Below are 23,157 nucleotides of genomic sequence, written 5' to 3'. Positions count from 1 at the left end.
GGCAGTCTACACAGTTTTCCCAAACAATGTTGCAATGCATGCGATTGCATCATTTGTAACTAGCTGCGAACATAATTAGATATTTATCATTAAAATTACAATGTACAGGATTTCATCCTAAATGCAGCACATTTGTTAATACCATGTCTGATTTTGTTTAATGAACAATCTCTGTGTACTTTGGCGTGCTCCACAAGGCTTGTAAAATCGACACACTTTGCACTGTGTGTATCTTACGAAAGAGCTGCTCACACTGAAATGAGTGATGGGCACTGAATGACGTCGTGAAAGACCTTTTGGTCGCCTTCTCAGAGCCTGTCAGCTTGCTATTAAGGAAATGTTTCCTCATGAGCAAACTGCTGTTGTGTGCACTGCAGCCCTGACCCTCCATTGCACATCTGCACAAACTCTAGTTAGCAGGGTTATGAGTTGTCTGTTGTCTTTAAGACCATTAAAAATGCCATTTCTGTTATTGCTTCAAGACACTTGAAGGCTGCTTTCCACCTCCTCGGTTGCAAGAACAGCAGCCTCTGCATGGTGACTACATGATGTGGCTCAGGGACAGTTAACATTTGGAAATGAAAGCCAAATAAAGGAATTAAGCAGTCATTTATTTTAGCTGACAGAAGCACAAACAGCCATTTTCAAAATGTTTCATTTAGGTATTTTAGTGTAGGAAATCGATGCATTAAAAAGTACTCTCGTTTTTTATTTGCTTTTTAGAAAGGTTCTTGGATTTCATACAGTATAAAAACTGGATTTTTTAAACCCAATCCTGACACACTTAATGTGATTTATAATACATTGCATCCTGAAGCTATGGCACGAATTAATGAAAATAGAGCATCTATGTATGTAATAGAGTTATACTTGTCTGCCTATTTCATTTATTAATACATACTGAAGCTTTAATTGAGGTTTGTAAAGTGAGAGTCAGGCTGACATATATCCTGCATGTAGTGGAAATGGGGATGTTTGGGCTGGGAGGCCCCGGGGGGGGGGGGGTCCTTTGTGGTGTGGCCATCTGAGCTTTTCTTATGTGCATAGTGTGCGCTTCAGGGCTTTAAAGCCAAACGTCCTGCTTTGATGCCAAGGGCTCAATGCTTGAGGGTCAAAGGGAGATGCCACTGACATTTTCAGTGCCTTTTTCTTTCATATCTCTTTTATCGAGTCAAGGAACATGACCTCCCATTCCGTCATGGCCTAGATCAGATCAGGTGTGCTGACATCCACCCAGCCGGCAGATCAGGGTCAGGGGGACGGTTCGCTTTCTACATTTTTGTATAGTTTTGTTTTTGAAAAGCCGCGATACAGGTGATTTGTTTGGTGGCTGTGGCATTTCTCAGACGTCACGCATTTTTCATGACGTTTGTCCTTTTACTCATTTAACGCAAAATATCTTCTGCGTCATACTGTGGGCATTTGTTAGAGGACAAAAATCGCATCTGTTTCTCGCAAAGCTCCCCCTCCATTTCTGACAGTTCCGTCCTTAAAATGCTTTGGGTACAATGGGGCAAAATGAACCTCTAGAAGGATCCCCATGCCACAGCATGTTTAGGTACAGTCCTGCCGCCGTGCTCTTCCAGCCTCAGCTGTCTAGCCAGTTCTGCAGGCTCTCCTGACGTTCTCCATTATTATGTGCTCAGATCATACTATGCAGTGGACTGCAGGTGGTGTAGTGGCAAAGGCTAATTAAGACATACAGAACTGCACCTATAATCGCCGACGTTGCTGCTTCATAAGGCTTTTTTGTCTCTGCCCTTGCTTCCCCCAACTTACATTCATTTTGAAATCGTTGTGTAACGTTACTGGCATTTAAAATTTTTTTCCTGTCTCTCTTTCCCTCTCACAAGTGGAAGAAGTATTGGTTCGTCCTCACTGATCACAGCCTTCGATATTACAAGGATTCCATTGCAGAGGAGGTGATTACCATTCCTTCCTAATTACTGTGTTTATGTGCTGCTGTGTTGGCACGCCGCCTGACATGCATGTGTGCACACAGTATGGCATTCCTCATGCATTTTCTTTGTTTTGTTTTTACAGGCCTCTGATCTGGATGGGGAAATAGACTTGGCTACTTGTTTTAATGTTACTGAATACCAGGTTCAGAGGAATTATGGCTTCCAGATACATGTAAGAAGAAATAGTTCTGTTTTTTTTTTTTCATTACACCTTATATAAATCATAACAGTGTATCTGACTTTAGCATATGGCAGTGGCCTATGGCAAGCAAGTGGAGAAAACCTTGCCAGGGGAAGTGTTATTTCCCGTTAGTCCTCCCTTATTTAAGGCATTCAAACACATTACAAGGACAGTATAACATCCGGCGCATGTTTATCTGCATTTACAGACAGTATTATTAATGTTTGAAAGGCATTGAAAATTCACCACCTATTTTACTGTAATCATGTGGTTCTATGTTTATGCAAGAGTTGGTTCTAATTCTCCATTATTTCTCTTTGAAAAGTAAAATGAAAATGGCATAATTATGTACTTTTTTTTTTTTTTAAACAATTTCAATTCACACAATGTTAACTAAAGTAAAATCTCCTTAAGCTTATATGGTATTAGTTTAAAATCTGTACCTCGCATGTATTTTTTTTGGTTTGTTTCCCCTGCCTTCGTCGGGTGGCGTCAGACGGAAGAAGCGGTTTACACGCTGTCCGCCATGACGGCAGGCATACGGCGTAACTGGATACAGGCCGTGATGAAGAACGTGCAGCCGTCCACTGCTCCTGATGTGGCCAGGTCAGTTTACTGCTGTAATGCTTTATATACCATGTATTTCATGTCAAGTGGCTTTTTATTGTCCCTCCCGCCAAATACAGTTGGTACAGTACACAGTGAAACGAAGCAGCATTTCAACGTGGCGTTACATAAAACAGGACTGCAAAGCTTCACAGAACGACAGCAGTAAGACAAAACAGTTGCACAAATGACGACAGTGCACTGCTCTGATATGTACAGGTGCAACATGCAGATGGTTGTGCAGAGATGTGACAGTATAGTAATAAAGACAAGTGTGAACATGACAGTGGATTACAAAATGGCACCATTTGGGTCTGGAGAGACTGCTATATGTTACTGGTGCATTTATCATATACAGCAATTTTTCTCCACTGGGGACCCCCCACACAGTCCACATTTTTGCTACCCCTCCAGCTCCAAGGCAGCATAAATGAGGTCTGTTTGGCAGGGAGCTGGGAGGGGCTGTAATCGTGGACTCATCTGGGCTTCCCCGAAGACTAGGTTGAAAAACATTGATACACGTATCCCCTACTTCATGAACATTTGCTTTACATCAGTTCACTTTTACGAAAAAACTACATCAGCACCTGATTTTTTTGTAACCAAAAGAAATCCGAAGTGATTTTCCACTTTCACAAAAAATGGAGAAAAGTGACAATAGCGTTTAGCATTTATCAGCAAGCAAATTACAGATATACAGTCATTCACTGCATAAAGATGTTATGGTCGACAGACTGCAAAACCAACAGTGGTCCCCAAAATTTATAGCTGAAAAATTCCTAAAAGTACAGCACATACCTATGTACAGTACATAATACTTGATAGTGATGAACCATTATCTAACTGGTTTTTGTATTTACTGTACCGTACTTTTTATTGTTTTTAGGCTATACAGTAGCCTTGCCGTGTAGTAGGCTATACCATCTAGGTTTGTATAAGTACACTCTGATGTTCTTGTAACGGCAAAATCGTCTAATAACACATTTCTTAAAACCCATCGCTTAATGACAGGGATATATGACTAAAGATCCTGGTAAGTGAAACTACATGGCGCATGCATTATTTATATTCTTTATATCGGCAGTATAGCATATAATTCCTGCTTTTACTATATGTTACTTCAGGGTTTATGTATTATTTGGTAGACAATTTTTTTTGGTCTGGAGACGATAGAAATTTTTCCATATAAATTGATGGTTATTGCTTCTTCGCTTTCCGCTATTTTTGTTTACGAAAGGTTTCGTAGGAACGCTCTACTTGCGGATAGAAAGGGAAACCTGTGAAGGATATGTATATGCATTCTATCCCCGGGCTGCGTTTCTTTAGATATATGTCTGTGTGCTTTCAACCAGCCTGACGGACGATCACGGGCCATGCGGCCCTCTGGAATCCCTGCCGAAGCCCGACGTGACGCGGGATTCCCCCTCGTCTGAGGCCTCATCTGTCGACCGGGAGCCGGGCTTCAAAAGGAGCCGTGTGCGGGAGCGTCGGCGGGAAGGCCGCTCCAAAACGTTTGACTGGGCTGAGTTCCGCCCCATCGCCCAGGCGCTGGCCCAGCAACGAGTGCGGCAGGCAGACGCCATGCAGGCCGAACTCGGAGACCTAGAGCGCAACCGGAGGCGCGAGGAGCGCAGGAAGAGGTACGAGTCGGTGACAAGCTCCCCGCCAGAACCCGGCCCTACTGACACCACCAGGATGGACTTTGAGAGCGCCGGCAGCACCGGGGACTTGGTCACACCCTTGTTGGAGCGACAGCAGAAGATGCAGGACGAGATTGAACAGCGGTGGCAGCAGGTGGAACGGACACCCATTCGGGAAGAGCATAGGGTACCCCTGTCCATGTCCACGTCGTCTCGAGATGACGGCGAGCTTGAGAAGCTTCTGGAAAGCTACAAGAAAGGGGTGAGCGATAAATAACTCACAATAAAAATAACCTGCCAGTGTCGCGGTCGCGATGTTTGTAATTTTTCTTCCTGACCGTGTTTTACTCATGTTCGGTGGCAGGTAGAAGATCTGAAACGGCAGTTGGACAACTGTCAACAGCAGCTGCTCGAATCCAACCACCAGAAGCTGGAGCTGGAGGTCCAGCTGAAAACCGCCCTGGAGCGTGAGAATCAGATTCGAGCCGGCTATGTCTCGCCTGTAAGTCATGAAGGATCGGTCTGTCACCGTTCCTGTCCTACTGATGCAGAGATTGGTCTCATCTTTGGGCCTGGGTGGCATTCCTTTCATTAAACAGTCTTTGCATGTTTGATTTGGTTTGAGGTAAACAGACTGACCATCTTATCATTGAAACTACAAACCAGTTAAATAAATGGTTTGCATGAGTAAATTGCATGTTAAGAAAAAGGATTTATTTTTTTTTTAAATACATTTTGGCATCTACTTGTTCTCCTCTTTCTGTGTTAGTTATGATGAGCAAGTCATGTTAGCTCCTTGAAAATGTACACTTAATGTACATTTGTTAACATGAGTATGTAATGGATATGAAGCGTAACTGGCCGAAGCTGAAAGCATGGTTACCTGGCAACTGCGCTGTTTGGATGGCTTAAATGTCAAAGCAAATGGTGTAAATATATGGATATGATATAGGGATTTGCATGCTGCCGTAATGTTCATGTTTTATTAACAAACTGAAGACCATAAATAACTCCTTTTAACCTTTTGTCAACCGTCCCATAACACACCGAGTAGAGGGTGTTCTGGGGAGGGTTGTTGCTATCTGCTGTTGAGTAATTTCTGAAATTGAAAGACTGCATGTGAAAATAGGTAGTACCGGATGGGTTAAATACACTGTAAATTACATACCTTTCTTTCAGTGATCCATGTATGAAGTGTGTTTTAAAGACCAGTGTAGCACAGTATCGATTAAGTCCCCCCCCCCCCCCCTTTTTGGTTACAAAAACGTCATATGGGTTGAAAGCTGTATTTGTATTATTAATTAGCTGAATTATATCATTCTGTGGAAGAGATGGTTTTAAAACTTTGAATTTATGTGCTTCACTGAATTGCTCAGAGAAATTAAATTGGTTGCTTGCACAAAGTTAATTGAAAATATCATCAAAAACAGAACCATGCATTTGTAATCACATTCATCCATGTTTTAAGTTATGCACACAAACCATTTGTTCTGCTTAAAATAGGTCCCTAATGAGAGAAATCAGTGAGGAATCGTTGCGTTTTCATTGAAACAAGAAAATAAGATTTTTCTACTTTTTGGTGAAATGTGGAAAGAACAGAGCAGAGTCTACCTCCATATATTGTACTACCCATCTACAAGTAAACTACTTGGTACTAATTTTGCATTTCTTACACCATGTTATAACTCTTAACCATTTAATCCGCATGCTCTGTTGTGATTTACTAACTTCAGCCTTTACGTGCCTTTTTTCCAGTGCTCTAAATTTTTACCTCTTTTCCTGAAGCTGGAAACATTGCATTTTTTTTTTACTTTTAAGATTACCATTTCAGACCTTTTGATATGAGCCAAAGAATTGTAATTTATTTATTGTTGCATTGCATCAATGGGAGTAGGAGGACACTAGAAAAGTAATCTACAATACAGTGCGTTTTCCCCCCCCCAAACTCTACTGAATGTTAACCAACTATTTGGTCCCCTTTTCCAAGCTGGAGCCTCCTTTGGGTCTGGAGGCTGAACTTGAGTCCCAGATGAAGAGAGAAGAACTGGTTAGTTCTCAAGCTCAGTCCTTAAAAAAGAAGTACCAAGAAACTAAAGAGCTCCTACATCAGCAAGAACTGAAAAAACGCAGCATGCAGGCTCAGCTTGGCCTTTCTATTTCACCCCTTTCCATGAGGGAACCTCAAAGCTCAGCCATCTCACAGCCTCATTCTGAATCCATCCATGCCAAGACAATCAGCATTTCGCTGCAGGATAATGTGGGAACACTACAAGAGCTAGAGGACCTGATCTCTGGCAGCCCTTTGACTTTGAAGGGCTTGGTGCAGTTGCTGGCCTCCCATAGTAAGGTCTGTCATGAAGATTTCCTTCAAAAAATGGAGAGCAAAGAGCAGAACAATTCTGGTGAAAAGATCGGTCGTCAAAAAGTGTCAGAAAACCTGAAATATAAACAAGAGTTAGAGAATGAGTCATTGAGGAGGAACCTTTCAAGGACATGTGATACTGTGTGTGATTATGATATACGCCTTATGGAAGGCATGCTTGAAAGGGCACAGCGGCAAAATATGGAGAACCTGAAGGGTCCTTATGGACCATTATGCAAGATCGAAGAACACTCTGAAACAGAGATGACTGTGAGAACGCTATCCCAGAAGGTAGAGTTGCTCACTAGTGAGAATGAAGGGCTGAACCAGCGGTATCAGGAGATAATGAACCAGCTCACTGAGGCTGACAGGGAAATAGAAAGGCTGAAGGAGAAACTCTTAAACCAGCAAGGTGGACAAGAACATCTGCTGGTGCTGGAGAAACTAAACCAAGTAAAAGCCCAGCTTGCGGAGAAGGAGACCAACTCTGTTGATCGTGAGATTTTTGAGAGCGAGCTCAGCAAAAAGTCTCAAAAGCTTCAGGAGACTCTAGTAAAATTAGATGTCCTAGGAAATAATTTGAAAGAGACGGAACGGAAGCTGCACCTCAAGGAAGCCACATTGAGTGGTCTGGGCTTCCAGATGGGGAAAGAAAACGACCGTGAGTTGCTCCTTGAAGAGAAAGCTCAGCTCTGTCATCGGCTAGAGACAACAGAGGCACAGCTTTCAGGGTTAGAGAAGAAGCTTCACACTGCTGAGCAGTCATGTCACGATCTTTTGGCCCAGAATGCTGAACTGAGAGGACAAGTGCATCATCAGCGGTTTTTAGGTGTCCAGGGTGATATTAGTGTGCTGAAAGATATGGGGAAGGTAGTGAGGAAGTCCGATGGCGCCCGGGAGAGTGTAGGTCATGGGTGTGAAGACATAGTCTTTGACAGACTTGTTTCTCGTGAAAAAAATGTGCAGCAAGTCATAGAGGAGATGAAGATGAAGTCAGAAGTCCTTAGTAAAGTATCAGAAGTACTAGGAAAGATAGATGTGAATGTTGGGGCAGTTCTGAATGAGTTAATGAGTAGTGTGTCTATTCATGCGCCTTCCGATGAGCAGCTTGCAGAAACAAAAGAGGCCATGACAAGAAAGATCCTGCTAGAAGCAGAGTTCTGGGGAAGGCTGTTGAATATGTTGCTTATCTCAGCTCAGTCCAGTGAATCTGAGTTTGCGGATAGTTTTTTACATGATGTGGCAGAGCGCATTTTAGTGGAAAAGAGAATGTTGCTTTTAGCTAATAGACTTTTCACTCAGCCTAAGATCGAATTGCATACAATTAACAAAGACTTTACAAATATCGAAAAGAAGACTGAAGGTAGCAAGTATGGAAAGTTTGATGTTGAAAATAAATGCATTCTGAATTTGTGCAACTTACTTGATAACGACACTAATACTCTTGTAAAGAAAGACTTAATGGAGATGCTACAGGGGAAAGTTTTCTTGCTAAACCAAATTATCTCTACCCTTCAAGCTTCTGCAAATGAAGAGCTTCAGTCATTGGTACTAAGGCTCTGTGACTTGGAGAATCAAGAGAAAGGGTGGTTTGGTTATGTTCAGGATGCTGCGATGGAGGCCCACACGTGCTACTTGTTAAGTAGACTGGATGTTCAACAGCAGAATCAACTGAAAGAAATGCAGCTTCAGGGACCATATGCTGAAGTGGGTTGTCAGCTCTGTGCAGAACTAATGAGGGAGAAAGAAGAGCTCACAGCCAGACTGGAAAACATGCAGAAAGAAATGGCAGATCTCAAAAGCCCCAGGAGCGAAGCAGACAAACCAGTTGCACACATCCAGATTGAAGGAGAACCGATAGACTCCTTGGATAAGGCCATTCAGTTGCAGGACATGGTGGCCAAGCATAAGAAAGAGCTTCGGGAGTTAAAGGAAGCCTATGAGCTTGAGGTGGAAAAGCTGAGGCAGGAAGTGGCTAGAGCAGGAGAGACCCTCAGACTGAGATCGGAGGAGAATGTGAAGGAGATTGACTCGTTGACTGTTTGTATGGAGAACTTGAAGAAAAAGCACGAGACGGAGAGGAAAAGCATGGAGGAGCACTTCAGTAGGGAGATTGACGAGCTAAGGAGCACAATTCCTTCTCAAGGTACTGATGTTGCTGATGGGGACAAGCCACATTCGATGTCATCTCTGAAAGAGCGCATACAGGAGCTGGAGTCCCAAGTCTCTGTCATGACAGAAGAAATGAAGCAGCGTGAAAGTGAAGGTCATGCAGCGTCTCTCCGATTGAAATACGAGAAAGACCTGGAAAAGCTGAAGGTGGACATGTTCCTTGTCTGCTTTTGTTTGATGTTGCCGTGTAACTCTTTCGCTCTCCTTAACCCCTTGACCTTTAAATCCTTGATATAGCCCTGCTTCTGTCATCAACATTCTGAAGTGTTGCATGGCATTTAATCCTGTATCTGCATGTGGCCCTTGACGTGGTTCACTGTGTCCGAAGATACCCATTTCACCAATCATACAGTAATTCTGATTCTAAAAACTATCCACTAAGGCCCAGAAAAATCGAAAAGATATATATATATATATATATATATATATATATATATATATTTTAGAATCATATATATATATATATATTTTAGGAGCTTTCATTATACTTGGATTGGAGAGTGACAAACTTCTTGCACAACTCCTTGAGGTATTAAATGTTTGTGAAATGGGTAGGACAGCAGTAGATATATTTACACTGTCTGAAGAATAGTTAACCCCAATATACAGTACTTTTTTTAAGCCAGATCATCTCAGCGTGATCTGTATAGCATCTCTTATAAGAGTATTCTTGAGCCAACATGAAAATACCCCCCGTATATATTTGGAATATTGAAAAACAAGAAAAGGTAATCATACAAAGATGTACTGGGTTTGTCTCTCTCTCTTGCTGTTCTCACTCTAAGTATCCTTGCAGCTTTCCATCTTTAATCTCTAAAACAATTCTCTCTGCCACTAACCTGTACGTTAGTACCTGAAGATGTATATACAGATTTCTCAGAATGTGTGAAATGCTTCCAGCTCTTTTGATTTTATTGTGAAATGCTAAGTAAATGTAGCGAATAATTTTACTTCTTTGCTAAAGTCCATGTAATGGCTTTTATACAGGATATATATATATATTTTGTCCTTTCATTTCCTTTTGTATATGCAAACCTGATGGTGAGCAGTAATAATCCTACCTTGCTTCATGGCAGAAAAAGCTAACTAAAAGCAGCTCAGGTTTTGCTGGTCTCTACATTCAACTTGTTCTTCACTATTTTATTGTCACTTGTTAGTGTGAAACACACTTCGCTTAGTAAATTTGAGTCAAGTAAGTTTTTAACTGTTGTGCTCTCTGGTCTAGTTCAGCGTGATGAATAGGTTCTTGCAGATTGTGAACTGAACACTTCATACCTTCTCGGCATGTGTGTTATGCTTCTGGCAAGTTCAGAAACTGAACTTGGCATCTAAAAGCCTGGAATGGGGGGGGGGTGGCAAGACAATAGCGTTTCAGTGCCTTTCCTGTTTTTGAATTTCAAAGAACCAGTGTGTGGTGGAGCAGATATCAAATGTGGTGAATAAAAAAAAATCACGGTCAAAACCCCATTAATAGTTAAAGCTCATGAAGCGTAGACACCGCCCCACCCCCCCCCACCCCCCCCCCCACTGGTTTTTTTACTCCAAGTATAATTTTATAATAGCGTATTTGAGTATACTTAAATACTGTTTGTTTCACTGTACAGAAATATAAGATTTATGCTACGTTTAAGTATTTTGCTTAATACCCAAGTGGGCGATGTGGGAAATTAGTGTGCATAATGAACATTTAAATCTACCTCAGTATCTTACTCATGGACTGGGATTATTAGCTCTTCCCTTCTTACCTTTTTCGAGCCTCACATCTCAAAGTTTGGGGGTTTGAATCCTGGCTCTAGTCTGTGTATCCGAAGTTTGCATGTTCTCCCTATGTGGTCTGGGTGTCTTCCCACCATACAGGCAGGTTGGCTAACTGGCATTTCGACATTATACACGCACACTGTACAGACAATTGTCCTACAAGGGACTGGTATCTCGTTCAGGGTGTAAGGCAGTTTTGAGTCCCCTTTTGTGTGCTGCCTGGGATAGGCTGCAGCCCCCCTGTGACCCTGCCAGGATAAGCTTTTGGAAAATGGATGCCTGGATGCATTTCATCAGCTACGCAAATAGCGTTTTTTTTTTGTAAGGTTATTTTGAAAAACTGACCAGCCTTCATGTTTAATAGATCCGCATAAAAGTCATATCTGGACAAGCTAAATTAGTGTGATGTATCATTTTTAGGGTTAGTGTAATGGGAGGCTCTCATATTTCCATCAGATCTTATTTTACTTTGACTATCTTTTTTCAGATAAAATTACAGTGAGTATAATTGTAATGTTGTCATTGTTGGGGGTGGATCAATGTGATCTTTACGCACATGGGTGTGGCTTCCTTTGAAATGGGGGGGCAGAAAGCGACCTGCGTAGCTGCTGTTGAGACTGCACGGTACTTGTCCCAGCTCTGGGGCTTAGCTGGGTGAAAATGGATGGCCTTGTGCTTGTTCGGTCAGGTCGAGAGCATGTTCGACAGCATTGTTGATGGGGGGAAGCTGAACTTAGCACCATTGAAAGGGAGCGGAAGTGGATTTGGCGTGATGCAGAGGAGAGGCCATTCTTGCGGAAACTTATACTGTACATCTAATAGCAAGTATCCCGTTCCCCCGAAACCATTGATCTCCGGCTGTCACCCTTCTGCGTTCTTCCCAGAGTGGTCCTGGAGAGGGTACCACATCCGTGCAGCTCCCAGCCTGTTAAGCTAAGTCAGGCAAATGAAAGGCAGGGGTCAGGCATGGAACAAAGTTGGGGTCAAACCACTACACTTTTAAGCTTGTGTGTTTTTATTTTAGTTGCTATTTAAAAAGCTTGCAAACATCCTGGCTGATCCCTGTCCACATTCTTGGATATATAAAGGATATTTGCTCAAATCACTTTTAAAGTCTTTTTCCCTAAGACTCCAGATGGCCTTACCCATGATATAATTATATCAGTGTCTTTAAACTGTTGCTCTAGATGCACAAAACTGAAACATGCTACTGACAGAATATGGGATTGTTCTGCTGCTTCTGAAAAACTTGCCGCATCCCAGCCATGCAGATATGGCATTGACTCGCCTTTCCCTGTGTGACATTTTTGTTTTTAATAATACTTTGTAACATTCCTTTAGATGTTTGTCCGTGGCCCCTCAGTGTCTCGTACAAAAGGTGGCAGGAGACTTGTATATGTGGTGTTTTGTGCTGGTTGCTGCTGTTGGTATGAAGCGACAAAGTGCATTTGTCAGTGTGACGTGGCGACTGAGCTCCGGAAATGTGCTCCATCCTGCAGGACACCTGCGAGAGAGGCTTTGCTGCCATGGAGGAGTCTCATCAGAAGGTGATTGATGAGCTTCAGCGCAAGCACCAGCGCGAGCTGGAGAACCTGCAGGAGGAGAAGGAGCGGCTTTTGGCAGAGGAGACGGCCGCCACTATCGCTGGTGAGAAGTGGCTGCAGATGTTGCAGGGTTATAGCATGGTAGCAATGGGAGCCTTTCTTGTGTTTGGTACAATCTGCCTTAAAGCTTTAGTTTGAAGTACTCTTACGTTTTAGTATGTTGTTCATGTTATTTAGGTCAGTGGTTCTCCAGCTGTTTGGACCACGTACCGCTTCAGATTAGACATGGGTCGGGAAAAACATCACAGTAACATACTTGAGGGGCACTCAAGTATCATGGGTGGTATGTGTACTATAGTGTGGTTCACATTACGTCCCTGATTGTAGAAATTTTTTGTGTAGAGTTGAAAGGATGCACTCCTGAATTTATAGATATATTTAGTATTAAAGTATTAAAAATGGCCATAAAAGGTAAAGGATAAACCTCTTAGAGGATGTAGGGGAATAGTGACATTTTTGTTGCTGACATCAGTTTGATGCACCGAAGTGGGTCATGGAAGGCTAGTGTGATGCAAACCAGGAACCCACAGCCTGACAAGCAACATTCCCTGCCCCCTCCTCCCCGTCACCAATGCCCCCTTCGCTCTTTTCCTCACCTCAGCGATCGAAGCCATGAAAAACGCACACCGCATGGAGCTGGAGAGAGAGTTGGAAAAGGCGCGGAAAGCCAACAGCGGCACTGAAAACGCAGACATTGAGGAGATCCGCAGACAGCACGAGTAAGTGAGGCGCTCTGCAGGCCTGTTTTCGCTGTTAGGGGTCATGTACGAAGTACGTGGACAGATAGGGGGTGAGGGGAAGCGAAAATGTGCTGCCACTGCCCGCGCCTTCAGATTCTGGCATTTGGCTGATAATGTGGTACAGACCCAAACCCCCGAATAAGTAACAGAACGGCACTGTTAAGAAGAAATGGCTAAACCCTTTTGGTATGCGGTGCACATTGAATGGGGGACTTCAGATGAATGGGTTAAGCCGGTCGGTGTGACTGCACTTGGCAGTCAGCTGTAGCTGGAGGCCACAGCACCGTGGCAGGGGCTTTGACTCAGCTGCTGGCTTCATGAGGCCTGTCGCCTGAGACCCGGTTAATCTGTCCCGCTTTTCCACCCTGGCGCTGTCTACGCGTAACCCGATTGGCAGCGCTCCCCGTCTGCCCTTTTTTTTTTTCTGGCTGAGCCAAACGCCGTACAGCGTTAGCCAAGGGTGACCCCTTGTGTCTGTCTGTGTGTGTGTGTGCGCGTGCGCGGCAGCGAGGAGCTGCTGTCCTTCCAGCGGGAGATCGAGGTGCTGTCGGAGCAGTACTCGCAGAAGTGCTTGGAGAACGCTCACCTGGCCCAGGCCCTGGAGGCCGAGAGGCAGGCCCTGCGACAGTGTCAGCGGGAGAATCAGGAGCTCAACGCGCACAACCAGGTGATGCTCTGCCGGGCCCCCATGGCGCTCTGCCGCCGCGTCATCCTCTGAACCTAGTCTGTCCAGCATTACATCAGTAATTCAAAGAATTACAGCCTTTTAACGTCATGCTCTTAACAGAATGCTCTGTAGCCATGTAAAGTCAGCAAGTCAAACAATGGTTTGTAAGTCTGTATATATATATATATATGTATTATACATCTAGGAGCTGAACAATCGTCTGGCAGCAGAAATAACGAAGCTACGCTCTATGACGACTGACGACAGAGGCAACTCATGCACAATGATTCATGGGAAAGAAATGTATGAACTTGAGGTAAACAGGTTTCAATAAAATATGATGCCTTGATGTACATTATGGTACTGATGTGTGTTAAATGCGATAATGATTTGGTTTACGTCTGTTTTTCATATGTCTGTAAAAAGATCCTGGCAATTACCGTTCACTGTGATTTCCATACGTCCTGAGTTCCGACTTGCAGTTGAGGGATAGCAGTGTGGTTTCAGTCGTCCATTACGGGGAAGTAAACTGCCATTCTTGCTGCTGCCCTCAGGTCCTGCTGCGGGTCAAGGAGTCAGAAGTACAGTACCTGAAGCAGGAGATCAACTCTCTGAAAGACGAACTGCAGGCGGCTCAGAGAGTATGTGTGGGGGGAGTCGTAGATACACTGTGTCATGGGAGTCGTAAGCATGCTCAGCTTGGCGACTGACGCATGCTGGAGCACCTTCTGACTGTTTGTCTCCAAATGTTCCAGGACAAGAAGTATGCAACAGACAAGTACAAAGATATTTATACAGAGCTGAGCATCGTGAGGGCCAAGGCGGAGCGGGACCTGGGCCGGCTGAGGGAGCAGCTCCAGTTGGCCCACGAGGCACTGGGCGAGTCCTCCATGGAGGACATGGAGCGCGGTGGCTATGGTAGGAAAACACACCCCATGCTACCGGAGAGCCTACATGCAGAAACAGGCCACTGTTGGGTGGGGGCGGGGGATTGGGTGGAGGGTTGGTGGAAGATGAAGTGTGCCTGATTCATACGTATGGGCAACAAGCAACAAATCCTGTTTTTTTTTTTTTTTTTACATCCAGTAATCCAGTTATGAATGTACAGTAGGTCTTAAATGTTTTCTTTATAAAGGTGGCATCTAGTATAATTAGACACGGTCTAGAAGCTAACCTTAAAAGACAGGCGTTTTGTTCAGTTTGCATAATCTATGTAACGGAGGAGTCACCATAAAATGGCTCTGAAAACGCCGCTGGTTGAAACCCATCTGAAGCTAGAAAATATTTTGTCACAGCAGACATTTCATACAGTTATGAAATTGGTCTCAGCTGTACCAGTCGAACTTAGGCTGCCAGATCATGAATATAATTGCTGGTAGTAAATCTGTTCTGCTTTAATTACAAGCCAGAAGTGTGCTTCAGCGTTTTGACGAGCCCTTCTTCACGTGTTCCCACCGATGACCTCATCTCTCTCAGGGAGAGGCCCTTGAGTTTCTCGTTGCTCAAGAATCTGTACTGATGCCAGTCAAATATTTACAGATATTATGAAGTCCAAAAGCAACCCAGACATCCTCAAGATGGCCGCCGCAGCTGCCAAACGCTCGGAGCGCACGATGAGGTCAAAGGTAGGCATCCAGCACTGCTGGCCTGAGAATCTAATCCTGATATGGCTACAAGAACTTTGGCTCTTTTCCTAATGTAAACTATCTGCTACAATGAACATTGGTTGAACAGAGAGCTTAATGGAACAGCACTGCTGAAAGCCATATATTCTCATGAAGGCATTGACTTTTGCACCACACTGCCACCTTCTGGGCATCTCCGCTAATTTCCTGATCTTCTTCCAGCCTCTTATCCTTCTGATATACTCTCTGATGTTAGCATAGTGCCATAGCAAAACAGTCAGAGCAGACAAAAGTAAAAATATATATAATTTTTAACTTTAAAGAGCAAGGTGGCTTTTTTGTCATAATTTAGAATAATAACATCCTTATCGAACCAGTTTAGCTCAGATTTGAGGAACATAGATGCAGAATTCTGGTTTGCTTTAATGTAGTCATGAAACGCTGGGCCATAGTGAGCTTGATGCTATCTCTGGTTGAGTGAGCACTGTAATTCCACAGGAAGCAGCACTTACCACTAAATGAAAAATATGATCGTGGCTGTTTAATAAGACAGTTGATACTGATGTATAAATATGTTGTTCCACTGCATCTGGCAGGAAATACCCTGTTAGTTTATGTAGGGTGTGGTGTTTTACCTCCACTGCCCCTCCCCCTTTCCCATCTAACACACCCTGGTGTGCTTCCTCCCTCTGTCCTCAGTCTGTGAATCGTGACATGCCCTGGGACAGCTAAGGCTGCCTGAAGACCTTAGTGGCTCCTAGGTAAATCCTCGGGGACAAGGGCATGCCTCTATGAGAAACAGTGGCGCCCAGTTTCACTCACTGCTGCTTTTTCCCAGGGTGCCTCTCTCACTTGCATCTGAAAAAGCATGATGCTTTGCTCCATTTCCCATTCGGTTCATCATCTGCGTCTTGCAACCACAGGTGCTTGCTTTATAGCCACTCCTCAGAAGAATAATAATAATAGCTCTTGTACAATACATTCTTTGTACTTTTTTTTTTTGCTCTGGAATCATCCCATTTAATGATGTTTTTGTCCATTCCTGTGGGCTGTTTATGAGCACAGGAACACTTAAGCACGCTATGGGGCTTTCTGTTATTTCTTTGGACACATCACTGGTTATCTAGACCCCTTTTTGTGGATGAGCTGCTTGTCTTTTCATTGCCTTAGTTCTGGAAAATTAGCAGCGTGTGAAAGATCACTACGCACAGTTGCAGAGGATGCTCTTATGCTTGTGATGATGCCAACATACTCTGTTGGTAGTCTTTGTGGGTGTTGGGTTTTTGGTTTCCTACTAATTTATACTCCCCAGCACATTGTCTCTTCCTGTATTTTTGAGTTTTAATTTCTCTGCTATAATTTTGCTGTTGTCTTGAACAAGGACATAATTTATACTGTTAAGCCAGAACCACATGTTGGTAGGTTACTGTAATATTTGTTTTGTTAGAAGTGCACATGTAAAGGCAATAAAGTGAAATTCCCCTTTTTTAGTATTTTCAGAGACCAGCTGAAATACATTAGAATTAATGGTGTTTAATTATTTATAGTCTATCTAATTGCTATGAATAAGTGACTTTATTGGAATAAAGAATGAAATGTTGGTTAATAAAGAGCTCAGCCAGTATCTGGCCTGCTAGGAATGAAATTTTGGACCATTGTTCTATGAAATATTTTAGGACAAAGGTCCTAAGTAGAGGTGAAATACAAAACTATCGGGGCCTTTTAATATCCTTTATTCAGCTATTTTTAATTCAGATTTTTATTGCTGTGCAGTCCATTGCAGTTTGTGTCCAGGAGATGTGCAAGACAACATTCACAGCATGATTTAAAACATATTCACATTAAATCCCCATCTCTAAGGGTAGGGCAAATACACTTAGCCACATTACATTCAGGAACTTAAGTTAAGCATCATACATCATAATATATTATATCCTAACACCACGACTAAATGTCACAGCACAAGTGTGTGACCAATTTAAAGTTAGGACTAATACAAAGCAACGCTTTTTTCTTTCAATTTGAAACGCCTGTTTTCTCAAAAAATCATCCTTACAGTTGTGAGGAAAGGTTTATGAACCATATGCAATTATCTGGATTTCCGTATGATTAGCGGTTAAATGTGATCTGATCTTTGTCATAATAATAAATAATCTTTACTAAACAAGACACAATTTTATTTTTATATATATAAATTATAACATCAATAATAGAAAAAGCATGACACCCCTAGATCAGTGTTTCCAAGCCTGGGTCTCCCTCCCAACTCCATATTTTTGGTTCCTCCCAGCTCCTGTCAGGAGCAAAAACAGTTTGAGGAGGGGGGTATTCCTGAGGACTGGGTTGTATAAAGAAATTGAGGGTTTAGTGTGAATTTGAACCCCCTCCCCTCATTTTGCAGGTGTGTGTGTGTGTGTGTGTGTGTCTCCATATATGTATATTCACACACTTACTGTGCAGAATTATTAACTAAGTACTATTGTGAGCCAAGTAAATAAATAATTCAGAAGTTTTTTTGCTCCAAGTAAATTTATTTGGGGAAAATGTTACATGAGACTTTCATAAAGAAAATCACTTGATTATCATGGTGCACAATTCTAAGGCAATCAGTGGATTTTTCTTTGATCTACAGAAAAAAAAGTTATAGCCATTCAGTCTGAATAAGGAATAACAAACTATCAGACGATGTATGCAGTACACTTCAGTGTCCTGTATAGCCACCTTTCTTCTCAGCTACCATCATTAGTCTATTCTCCATTGAGGTTTTTTGTTTTGATCATATCAGACTTTAGCTGAAGCAGCTAGGACCTCCTTCCAGATGCTGCTCTGAACTGTACTACCTTGGTAAATGTTATTCTTTAGTAAGGCCCAGTTGTTCTCAATGGGGGTTAAGTTAGGTGTTGAAGGGGCCAGGTCATGATTCAACCACCTTTCAAGCCTTTCTTGACAAATCTATGGAATGCTTTGATGCATGGAAAGGGGCATTGTCCTGCATGAATATCAACCTTTTTGAAAGTTGCTGACTTCTTCCTGTGCCAGTGTTTGAAGAAAGTATCTTCTAGAAATTGGCAGTAGATGTTGTGAATAATTTTTATACCATCTGGAAGTATGAAAGGTCCAACAGGTTCTTCACTGAAGCTACAGCCCACACCATCACTCCTCCACCACCTTTTTGGCGCTTGAAGGTGTCCAACTCTGGATCATTAATCTTTTTCATCACGAGTCAGTCTCATCTGTCCACAAAACCTTTGTGATATCAGTCTTGAGATGTGTCCATATCCACATATTCTTAATGTTTTAACTTGTGTTTCTGGAAGTCTTCCCTTTAATTTGACACAAATCATTGGTAGTTAATTTGTGGCATTCTCTCTACATGCTTTTTCGATTGTATGGTAATCACATTTTAAAGGTTTAGAAAATTCGTTTTGCATCCCTCCGACTGGCACATTACTTTTTTCTGCTCTCTAAGGTCCTCTTTTCAACCAGTTTTAATAGTAATAATAATTTGCTCAATTCTGTGCAGGATAATATCTATGTTTTCCTGTGTTTCTCCAAACAAAGTACTCGGACCAAATACTGAACATGCTCTGTTTTTAAAAAGTTTTTTCTAAGAGATTCGTCTGGACTGAAAATATTGGGCAGAAGAGAAGATGCAAATAAAATACACAGTTGCCTAATTCTACACACAGTGTGTATATATATAAGATCATTTTACTTACCTGCTCTTCAAAACAATTTTGTTCAAAGGCAAAATGGGCCCAACAAAGGAGATTTCAGAAGATTATTGGAAAGGGTTAGTCCATAATCAGGCAGATTGTTTCAAGTTTGAAGGAATTCAGCATCATTAGTACACCTCCTAGGAATGGGTGTCCTACAGCAATCAGTGCAGGGGCATGCTGAAGGCTCCCCTAACAAGTACCAAAGAACCCGAGGGTGACAGCGAAGGATCTGCAGACATCCCTTGTATTTGGTAACTTCAGTGTGTATGAGGCCACAATAAGACAACCACTGAACGAGTGGTGTTCAGGGTTTTACTGTGAAAGGAAACCACTGCTCTTCACAAGGCCAAATGTGTGAAGCATAGTGAAAGGACTATAATGGTTTTGGGCTGTTTTGCTGCCTCAGGGTCTTGGTGACTTCAAGGGACCAGTTCGAATTTGTTTCAGGAATTCTACAGTCAAATGTTATGCCGTCTGTTTGTGATCTAAAACTCAAGAGATGTTGGGTCATACAACATGGCAGAGATTCAGCCCTGCATTCTGGCTCAGCAATAGAATGGCTCCAGCAGAAGAAATCCCTATTTTAGATGGCCTTTCCAGCAAGACACCCCAAAAATAAACAAGACCCGAAGCCGTTTTGAATAGAATAGGTCAGAATACCTCAGAATGCAAAGGCTTGATCATTACGTTAAAGAGTATCTGGTTGAGATTATTGCCACCAAAGGAAGTTCCACTAATTAACCACTACATCTAATGGTGTATATACTTTGTTCCATTTGGGACCATGATTGTTTAATCTTATTTTCAATAAAGAAAGCACAATGGAAAAATATTGTTTGGTAGATAAGATGTCTTATCACTGTTCAGACCACATTGTATGAGCTATTCATGCAGGAATCCAGATAATTCCAAGAGCTTCACAAACCTTTTCTCACTTGTAAGTTGAACATGGTGTCTCCTTTTCCCCTGAGGGCTGTCGAGCTGTATTTCAGCAGTTTTCAGCAGTGGAGACCCTGCATTAACTATTAGTTTGAAAATTAACATGGGCAGATACCTTATTAGCAATGGCAATTAAAAAGCTGCTCAAGTAAATTGAAAACGAGTTTAGTTTGTGACTGTCCCAAGACCTGTTCTGATTGTGTTCTTGCCGTGATTATGTAGAGTATATGAATTTACTTATCAGCAGAGAGCATTGTTGGAATATTGAAATGCATTTGAACTGCATTTTGATAATGAAAGTGACTGATAGTGCTACATAGTCGCATCTTACAATGACATTAGTGGCGTGTTTCCAAACTGCAAGTGCTTTTAATTGCAATGCTTGCATATTGCATGCAGCAAGTAGTTTATGAGGGAAAGTAATTTTCCTGAGACTGATTTATCACCCCTCTAAGGAACAGTTTGAAGTCATTGCATCAGCATGTTAAAGCACTGCTAACAGCTAATTAAAATTTTACAACCTGTTTCATGCAGATATTTAATTTGTGCTTCATTATTTAAGACATCCATCACTTGATGTGTCAACAAGCACAAGTATCACTATCAATGTCCTTGAACACCTAAATGAAAAAAAAAAATGACTACTGCTGTAGGTGGTGAGGCTAGAGCCCCTGGTGAGACAGGTGCAATCAATTCACAGAAGGTATTATTTACATTTATTTAGTGTTATATGCAGTGGTTTTCCCTTATGACTGTTACAATATGGCATGAAAATGATACTCACAATCCAATACAAATAGTAATGCAAATAAATGATTTCTTTGCATAACATCCTCAGCTTGAATATTAAGTATTAACTTGTTTATGTTTCAATATACACACGACTATCATTTTTAATAAATTAACCGAACACTTATCTATGCTGCACGTATAGCTGTGCCTTTTTATGATCAATATTTTAGTGTACTGTGCTTAATATTGCGAGTTCTTTTCTGTAAATTGCTAAAAAATTATGGTTGTATGTAATAACATGAAAACAGGAATGGTGTAGGCGGTAATTCATTTTTATGCACTACTGTGTTTGCTTAACTTTTTTTTTTGTAGTGGTTGGGTGGGGAATGCGTGTGTTTTCTAGTGATTAACTTGGCTGTCTGTCCCTCGTATGCAAGAGAGAGCCATGTGACCCATTTCAGCACTGTCATTCTGGGCGATTAGCGTGTTATTACAGTGGCACAGTGCAGTTGTACTTTCATTGTACACATTTTTCAGTGGTTTGCTAGCCTTGTCAAAGATGGCGCAACCCTCTACACTTTAAGTCGTATTGGAGTCATTTGTAATTACGTTTACTTTAGCAAGAAATGCAGGTGACGCTAAATTTCTGGAGTTCCTCCACTGTAATGTTTTATTCTTGTTCAACTGGAACAAAACTAGTGAATTCAAAACTCCATAAATGGCATAGCCCAGATTAGTGTAGATTGTATGCAATGTAACTGCGTTATTTGCACCGATTTCTTCTGTTATCCAGCTGTTTGGAAAATCCTGTGACCTGTTCAAATGACCTTTAACGAACTGTAATTGTTACTGAATGTTCCCTTTGCTTGTTTCTCCTTAGAGTCTCAAGGAGGGCTTGACTGCTGAGCAAAGACTCCACTTGTTTGACAACAAGGAAGCTAAGGAGTTTTAACGACGAAACATCAACCAGCCTCGCTGCATGTTTATTTTAGTCCTGTAATTCATAATTTAGAAACATCACAAGTCTTATGTTAAATTTGTTATGGAGTTTTTTTTTGTCTAGAATCTGCAGTCCATGCACTACAGTTACTGTGACTTTTTTTCCCCATTGGCACGTCTTACTGTAAATATTTTGTGTTGGTTTTAAAGGAGTATCTATCCTATATAATCTAAACACTACTGTGTAAGCTACTGTTTTAAACATGCTCTTAGTATGTGTGAATAGCCAAAGGAAGTCGGTTTGTATTGCCCGATTATCACAGCGTGTTAATGGTTGAATATTGCTTCATAGCCAGCAATATCAGAAGTTTGCCCAAAGTAAGTAAAGTTTAGATTTGGTCAGTGTGCCCAATTTTACAGGTCTCCTCAGCCCTCTTTTCATTTTAATGCTGGTATAAAAAAGCTTTCAAAGGAATGGTTGCCTGCATAATTTTACAGGTTTAACTTGGCTAAATTGAGCTTTGCTTGTTAGCCTAAATAGTGATAGCTTGTACATGGTTCTTAATATCCTAATGTTACTTAAAAATTATAAATAAAAAGTGCAAGGACCCAAGAAAACAGTGTCTAAATTTTACATGGATCAGTTCGGCAGTTATAGTAATATAAATTTATATATTTCTTTCTGTAATCATTATGATTCACTCAGCTGTAAGTTGGTTATGTTTGTAGTGCTGTTCAGTGGCAGTCCCATTGTATTTATTTAATATTTTGAAATTTTGTTTCACGTTCTCATTTCTGTTTTCTGTTGTAAATATACAGCAAATGTATACCAACTGACTACAGGTTTATTAGCAATAAATATTTTTGCACCCTGTTTGTGTGTTTAATTTTATATTTCAAGTGAGAACTTCTACCATCTACACATCTACTACAGGGGTCTCATCAACTGTACGTACAAAGGAGATGCAGAAAGGCTTCTATCCCAGTTGAAAAATATTTTTTTAACAAGACAATGCTCATGCTGCAAAGGCCACCAAGAAGTGGCTTGAGAAGTCCATCAATCATGTTTCAGCCTGGTCCAGATTTAAACCCTACAGAGATTATCTGAAGTCTCATTTATCAACTGCATGATCATGTTTTTGTGCATAAACCACGCATACACACATTTTTACGCATAGAATGGTATTTATCAATTACAGACGCTCTTCTACTTACAAACTTTCAACTTACTTCAGACATACGAACGAAGAGGACTGTAAATACAGATTGTGTTCACTGGACTCCCGTTTACTGTCCGCAGCATCAATTTTTCTTTTTCCTGCGCTCAAGTTCCGCCTAGTACAACTTCTGGCCGCTACTCCCACCTCGCAGCAGAGTAGCGTGCGTACTCCCAGCATACTAGTTCTTAGTACTTGCGTATACCCTTAAAACAATGTTGAATAACGACTTACGAACATTTCAAGTTACGAACGGCTGTTCGGAACGTACCTCATTCGTAAGTAGAGGATCGTC

At 41.8% G+C, this 23,157-nt stretch overlaps 1 protein-coding gene across 4 annotated transcripts in view; it reads left to right on the top strand.

The window, feature by feature from the left end:
• Positions 1-22,519, top strand: part of LOC125742916 (myosin phosphatase Rho interacting protein) — a 50,105-nt gene extending 27,586 nt beyond the window's left edge. For 2 of the 4 annotated variants that reach the window (XM_049015361.1, XM_049015363.1), the window contains 14 exons: positions 1,854-1,922; positions 2,044-2,133; positions 2,639-2,748; positions 4,101-4,650; positions 4,753-4,890; positions 6,376-9,069; positions 12,180-12,327; positions 12,886-13,003; positions 13,532-13,691; positions 13,897-14,007; positions 14,246-14,332; positions 14,447-14,609; positions 15,231-15,316; positions 21,587-22,519. In XM_049015361.1, the coding sequence (XP_048871318.1) occupies positions 1,854-1,922; positions 2,044-2,133; positions 2,639-2,748; positions 4,101-4,650; positions 4,753-4,890; positions 6,376-9,069; positions 12,180-12,327; positions 12,886-13,003; positions 13,532-13,691; positions 13,897-14,007; positions 14,246-14,332; positions 14,447-14,609; positions 15,231-15,316; positions 21,587-21,658 (4,596 nt within the window). In that variant the 3' untranslated portion in view covers positions 21,659-22,519. Of the gene's footprint in view, positions 1-1,853; positions 1,923-2,043; positions 2,134-2,638; positions 2,749-4,100; positions 4,651-4,752; positions 4,891-6,375; positions 9,070-12,179; positions 12,328-12,885; positions 13,004-13,531; positions 13,692-13,896; positions 14,008-14,245; positions 14,333-14,446; positions 14,610-15,230; positions 15,317-16,015; positions 16,078-21,586 lie in introns of all 4 variants that reach the window. The other 2 variants (XM_049015362.1, XM_049015364.1) reach the window with 2 other exon arrangements.
• Positions 22,520-23,157: the final 638 nt, after the last annotated feature.

The sequence above is a fragment of the Brienomyrus brachyistius genome, chromosome 5, assembly GCF_023856365.1.
Source record: "Brienomyrus brachyistius isolate T26 chromosome 5, BBRACH_0.4, whole genome shotgun sequence".
In the NCBI taxonomy this organism is placed as follows: domain Eukaryota; kingdom Metazoa; phylum Chordata; class Actinopteri; order Osteoglossiformes; family Mormyridae; genus Brienomyrus; species Brienomyrus brachyistius.
The sequence above is the reverse complement of the archived record's forward strand: the minus strand, read 5'-3'. Positions and strand labels throughout refer to the sequence as shown.